The sequence below is a fragment of the Pararge aegeria genome, chromosome 5 (assembly GCF_905163445.1).
Source record: "Pararge aegeria chromosome 5, ilParAegt1.1, whole genome shotgun sequence".
NCBI lineage: Eukaryota > Metazoa > Arthropoda > Insecta > Lepidoptera > Nymphalidae > Pararge > Pararge aegeria.
In genome coordinates, this window is record NC_053184.1 from 18,233,360 (window position 1) to 18,240,642 (window position 7,283).

At 36.6% G+C, this 7,283-nt stretch overlaps 1 protein-coding gene across 1 annotated transcript; it reads left to right on the plus strand.

Moving 5' to 3' along the window:
- Positions 1–153: 153 nt before the first annotated feature.
- Positions 154–1,594, plus strand: LOC120623982 (sucrose-6-phosphate hydrolase-like). Its single transcript, XM_039890280.1, has one exon. It carries the CDS (start codon positions 161–163, stop codon positions 1,592–1,594), a length of 1,434 nt encoding a protein of 477 aa, XP_039746214.1. The 5' UTR covers positions 154–160.
- Positions 1,595–7,283: the final 5,689 nt, after the last annotated feature.

Here is a 7,283-nt window from a genome sequence, read left to right on the forward strand (position 1 = left end):
AACAATGATCCACTATCCATAATGTAAGTAGGCAACATTATGTAAACATTATATTATCGGTGTATAAAAACGCAACAGAAGTGAAAATAAATTATTCTCGTTTCGACTGCCTTTACTCCTCATTATTGTGACGATGGAAGTGTTTTACAAGATTTTAACAATGTTTCTGTTCGTTTACAGTATAAACGCGGAGATTACCAACAACCGCTACTATCCACTGTATCACTTTGCGCCACAGCAAGGCTGGATGAACGATCCCAATGGCTTCTCAGTATTCAAGAACGTATACCATCTCTTCTACCAATATAATCCCGTATCATCTTTGGAACCTGGCACAGCTCATTGGGGTCATGCGACGAGCAAAGATCTCGTACACTGGAAACACCTTCCAATTGCAATGTATCCAAATAACACATACGACAAAAATGGAGTATTCTCAGGTAGCGCCTTAATAGAAGACGATAAGATGTATTTATATTATACTGGTCATATAAACCATCCGGGAGAAACGCCTGACCATGAGGAGCATCAAGCTCTTGCTACAAGCACAGATGGAGTTAATGTGGTGAAATATGAAAATAATCCTATACTGTATGGTACTGGCCGCCAGCCAGATATCAGAGATCCGAAAGTTTGGAAACACGGCGACACCTATTATATGGTTTTAGGTAATAAATTTACAAAAAATAATACCTCGCTTGGTCGTGTACTTTTATACTCATCAAAAGACAAGTACAACTGGAAAGAAGTTGCTGTTATTGGTGAGTCTGACGGATTTCTCGGTTATATGTGGGAATGCCCCGATTTCTTCCAGCTAAACGGCCATTTTGTATTTTTATGGTCTCCACAAGGAATGGAACCTCAAGGAGACAAGTACAGAAATCTTTACCAAACAGGCTATATAGTTGGAGATTTTGATTATAAAACTCTTTCTTTTAAGCCTATAACAGAATTTCGAGAATTGGATCACGGACACGATTTTTATGCAACGCAAACCATTCTTGATAACAAAGGAAGAAGAATAGTGGTGGCATGGTTTGATATGTGGAAGAGAAACTACCCTGAACAGCTTGATGGCTTTACTGGGCAGTTAACACTTCCGAGAATTTTAACGCTAACAAAAGACCTGCGATTGATCCAAAGACCTGTGCCTGAAATTAAAGTCGCTAGAACTAAAACTCTATGTACTGGACAAGCCAAAGGTGGCACTAAGGTTACATTGAAAGACAAGGCTGGTGAAATCAATATTAGAGCACGTGTAACAAATGATATGGAATTGTTCATTGACGGAAGAAATACATCAATGCGTATTTACTATAGCGCGTTTTGTGGCGAAATATCCCTGGACCGCGGTGGTGAAGATGGTCTTCGGCGCACAGAATGGCGACCAAAGAAGGAGCTTATGCTTAACATTTATGTCGATGCCAGTTCCATTGAGGTATTCTGTGGTACTGGCGAAGTGACAATGTCTAGTAGGTATTTCACAGATGGCCCGGTGAGTGTACGTCTCGGGGATACCAGCTCTGTTTGGCAGTTCAAAGTGACCAACATGAGATCAACTGTACCATTAAATGGATCTTATGAAAGACAATAAAAATAAAGAGGTACCGCTGGTTAAAACTATTATATATAAACAATATTGTACACTATTTAATAAATTATTGAACTTGCTTATTGATATTACTATGCCGTTGTGCTTTGAGAACATCCATCCTTTTCCGAAGATTTGATTACATTATAATTTTTTAATTTTTTTTTTTTATCTATCGAAAATAAAATGATAATTGAGCTTAGCCCCTTATTTAAGTTATTAAAAAGGTAACTTCAAATTAATAAATATATTTCGGCAATACACCGCTATATAGCCCAAAGTTAGCATTCTTTGTGTAATTGGCACAAAGATGAATAATTTATGAATAATATACATACATTGACGGCCGACTGGCGCAGTAAGCAGCGGCCGAGCTTTCTGAGTCCTTGGCCGTGGGTTCGATTCCCAAAACTGGAAAATGTTTGTGTGATGAACATGATTGTTTTTCAGTGTCTGGGAGTTTATCTGTATATTATAAGTATTTAATAATAGTAATAATAATAATAAAGCCTTTATTTCCAACTGTAAGACAATAACAATTTTTAGTCGTACATAGTAATTCATACATTTATTCATTGTAATTTTAGTCAGTTTGTATATGTCAAAATTTTACAATCATTTGCTATCTTAAATTTAATCTTAATTATTTTTGTTATTTTTCTTTGTCATTTATAAAATCGTTGTATGTCAATGTTAGGTATTTAATTTCAATGTTAGGTATTCTACGTCAATTGGAATGCCCATTTTTGGGCAAAGGCCTCCTCCATCCTTTTCCACCTGTTTCTCTCTATCGACGCCGCGATTATAAGTATTTATGTGTATAATATTCATTAAATTATTCAACAGTTATTTTAGTACCCATAACACAAGCGACGCTTACTTTGAGGCTAGATGGCGATGTGTGTATTGTCGTAGTATATTTATATTTATTTATACACGCCTAAATAAAGATACATAAAATTATTAATAAAAATTATTCTATTTATTAGTTGTTTATGTTATAGTTTTAATGATGAAACTGAAACTGAACTGTAGAAGTTTTAGTATTAAAAGTAAATAATCAAGTTTCAGTAGGGCAACTACAATAATTTGCTAGTACGGGACATTAGCGCCATATTTACTTAGCGTACCTAACTATAAATCACTTTTCTTGATGAACTGCAAGACTTACATTGTTGGTAGAAATTTATTGGTGATATATTTTATTTATTTATAACAAAAAATCATCATCATCATACCCATTTACCGGCCCACTCAGGCCACGGGTCTTCAGAATATGATACGTTCATTCCATAGTCCACAACGCTGGCCAAGTGTGGAAAGACTTCACATGCCATTAAGAACGTTAATTCCCACAAAACGTTAATCACTTTACATATCCCCATATTTTAAGTAAAATAATATTTGATTTTTTGACGTGACAACATCTTATAATTCGATGGAGCCGGCTGCACGCTCGAAAAAACATGACGTATGCGGCGTTACCTCGCTCTGAGGCGTTCCATTCAAGGCTTGAAGTGCAAGCGAGAGCGCGGAACGAGCGACAAAGAGGCACAGTCGGCCTCCGCGTTCGACATCTGTCTCTCTCCTACTTGAGAGAGCGATGCGTACGCGTGGACAGCTTCTATACAATAATACATTTACATGTTTTCGGCAAGGATGAAGTGCAGTGAAAAGTGAATGTGGTGTTTATTGTTTATAGCAACGATAATATCTATCAACCATTCCATCAGTATTTTCTTACGACGTTGTCACGTTCAACTATCGTCAATAAGCCGACTTTACAGACAACCAATTTTTTAATTGAACTAATCGATTTGAATTGCTTAAAACGCACATAACTAAGAAAAGTTAGAGGTTCGGAGAGACAAGTACGAATCCCATTCGAACTTGGCTCCCCGAAAGTGAAGTCTAAGTCTTACCCACTGGGCTTTCACTAATTCTCCACTGAGCTATCACCGCTTCTATTTTAACATTACGGCACGAAAACCAAAACAATTTTTCCGTACCCCCGTATGTCCCTAACAATGTTGTGAAGTAGAATGAGAAAACAACTTGGTTGCCTTTTGTCTTTTTAGTAGCAAAGTATAAAAACAAAACTATTGCTATTATTTTTTTAATTGTATTTTTTTCATTTCACAATAAGTTAGCCCTATACTGCAATCTGCAATAAATAAAAAAAAAATATACTACGACACTACACACATCGCCAATTAGCCCCAAAGTGAGCGTAGCTTGTGTTATGGGTACTATGGCAGATGTGTACAGATGGCATATGAATATATATTTATATATTTTTTTATGAAGCGTCCCGGTGAACTTTTTTTGATGAATGTTAAATTTTAATACTTTTTATACTATTCCGGTCTAAGAGGAATCCAAAAAATCAAATATCTAACTAACACAACTTTCTTTTATATATCCCCATCCCTATCCCTACTAATATTATAAATGTCAATGTAAGTTTGTTTGTTACGCTTTCACGCAAAAACTCATGAAACTCACGATCCTCATAAAACTTTGTAAACATATTCTCGGATGTGCTAGAAGTAATATAGGATACTTTTTATCCCGATATTAAGCGTGGTTCCTTTGGGAGAGGGGATGAAAGTGTTTAACGATTTTACACCATAACTCCGACAAATTATAACCGATTTAAATAATTATTTTTGTACTATACAGGTTATAATATGTGTTTAATTTTGCCCAAACTTTGTGAAGATCTGATGAATGTGGTTGGAGATATAGGACAGAACTCCTCAGCGGACAGCTGCAAAACCCTCATTTAACGCTTAGCGATACTGAATACTCAAATTTTTTTTAGAACTACAACTAAATTGAATGCCACATAAAAAAACAAAATCAAACGCAGACGAAGTTGCGGGCACCAGCTAGTATAGATATACATAAATACTTATAATATACAAATAAACTCCCAGAAACTGAAAAACATTCATGTTCAACACACAAATATTTTCCAGTTGTGGGAATCGATCCCACAGCCTTGACTCAGAAAGCAGGGTCGCTGCCCACTGCGCCAAACGGCCGTCAAATAAATGGTCCAGAGTAGCTTAGGAGTAGTAGTAGTTGTCCTATTGCACATTTCGTGACCCCCGTAGCGCAGTGAAGAGCGCTATGATCGTATGATTCGTTCCCGGGTTTGACTCCGGTGTGGAAAATTCGAGAATACATAATTTCTATATTTCCTCTGGTCTGCTCTGGTGGAGTTGAGACGCTTCGCCCGGTGGTAGTTACGCCTACCGACCAAGACGTCGCGCCAAACGATTTAGTGTTGCGTGACGATGTCGTGTAGAAACCGATTATGGGGATGGGTTTTATATAGTAGTTTTATTTGTTCTCTTTTACAGTTTATTGGCTTTGTTTTTTTTTTTTTTAAATTTACTCTAGTTATAGTAATAACGCAACGAGCGACGCGTTTGTTTGCTCAGTCTGATACTGGTGCAGACTAGAAAATCAGCGCTGAGCATTGTTGCTTATGCAATGCATAAGGCTGAGTTTGCGGCCATTTGCCATATTGTTAATATTAATTGATAATCATTTAGTCAATAATCTTGTATTAACAATAGTGTATGGCAATAAAGGATTTTTATTATAAAACTGATATAAATGCTTACCTTTGACGGATTGGTCTGTCACCATTTGCATCGTTAGTAATTTTAAATACTAGAGCTTTATGTGCAGAGCTCGTCTAGAGAAGTACTAGTGCAATGCTTACTTCTGCCGCCAAGCAGCAGTGCTGTGTTCCGGTCTGAAGAGCGTGGTTGCCGATGTAAAAGCACATGGTGCTAAGCACCTTTGCCTTAGAATGATGGACTAAACGCTGTACTTTTCAGAAACAAAACCACCAGGTCTTCATAACTCTCATTACTCTGCGTAATTATTTTACACGAAGCTATCAGACACTCAGAACGTGTTAAGTTATATCTATAATATATAAGAGGTGTTTTATGTTATGGTATAATACAGCAAACACAATATCTACACGATTGAATATTAATATGACGAAACGTGACCGATTGGGTGGACCGTGTTTTATATAAATCCTTCCACCAAGCCAAGCTTAATCCCGTTTCCGTTGAAACGTTCTGTCAATGAAGGCTTCGGTCGTAGCTAGCTACCTGCCATACCCACAAAGATAATATACTGTGTTGTAACATTATGGTATAATTCCCAGTGGCGTGCACTTCATACATGCACAAAAACACTGCATACATTACATTTTCATGTAACTATCAACGGAGTAGGATTTTATTATTTATTTATTTAAACTCTTTATCTGTACACCACTACACAGTTAGGAAAATAAAGGACGGAATAAGAGAAACACAAAGACTGGAGTAGAATACAAAAGGCGGCCTTATCGCTTAAAAGCCATTTTAGTTTCTTTTTGCTTACCCTGGTCCAAATTTCTGTGCACGCCACTGATAATTCTTCTTAATATAGCCCTCATAGTAAGTTAGCCCGCTTCAATCTTAGACTGCATTATCAATAACGACCAGCACAGCTGACATGGGCAGGAGACAATTATATCCCCGGGGAATGGATAAAAAGGTATCTTCTCCCACAGCTTTATCAACTCTCAGAGCACTGGCGGACAAGTGGAAATAATATCCAAATTATATATGTGTTTTAATAAACGGAGATAAACTTCTCCTATTCCATATTCCTGTCCTGAAGCAGGTGGACACGTTGATTATATCCCTAGTCAGAGGATAAAATCGGGGGATAACATTTTGTCTCCTGCCTGTGCTATTCCTGTAGATCACGTAAGGAGGCCTGGGCCCGGAAATGAGAAGTTTGCGGATGATGATAATGACAATTTGAACAGACCTCACAACGCTAAGCTAATTAAATGTTAATATGATACTAGTATTACTAAACTTTAGTAGATACTATTAGTATAATAGTGGTTGTGAACCTAATAAAGAAATATTGTCAGTAGACAATATTTCTTCTGCTAGTAAGCAGATCCCGCGACTTCATCAGCGTTTGTTTCGCGAATCCTCCGGGAACTGTTATTTTTTTCGGACTAAAAGCTATCTCAGATAAACATAAATTGGTCAAGATCGGTTTAACTCTTCACATTTTGTTTGGTAGATACCGCGGGAATGGCTAATCGCTGCTTTTCTGGGGTAGAAATTATAAAGGATACTTTCTACCCCAGAAGTCCAAGTTGTAAGCTATCTTCGCATCTAGTTTGTTATATTAGTAACAAACATTTAAATAAATAAACGAAAAGTGTATAGATAACTTATATATGATTCCAAAAAAGTTATGACATTGTCCTAAAAAAAATCATATTAATAACTATTATTGCGAGATTATTTATTGCAAATATGGTTACATCAAGTAGGTTTCCTTATATTGTTGACCTTTTCCCTGAATCAAGTAAGCAGGCAAAAATGTGGCAGATACAATCGTAGGATGTGCTTAACGAGGCCGTATATTGTATTTTCCTTAAACATCACACCTGTAATACAAAAACTATTGCGAGCATGTTTTCTCTATAAGCACTATCCTTATATTGTTGTATTTGCAACCACACAGCGTCACAAATTTGTATAACAAAAATCCATTATCCATAATGTATAGTAGGTAAAATTATGACACGACTTTTCCAGCTATATAATAGCGCAACCCAAGCGGAAACAACTTATTCTTATCTCAACTG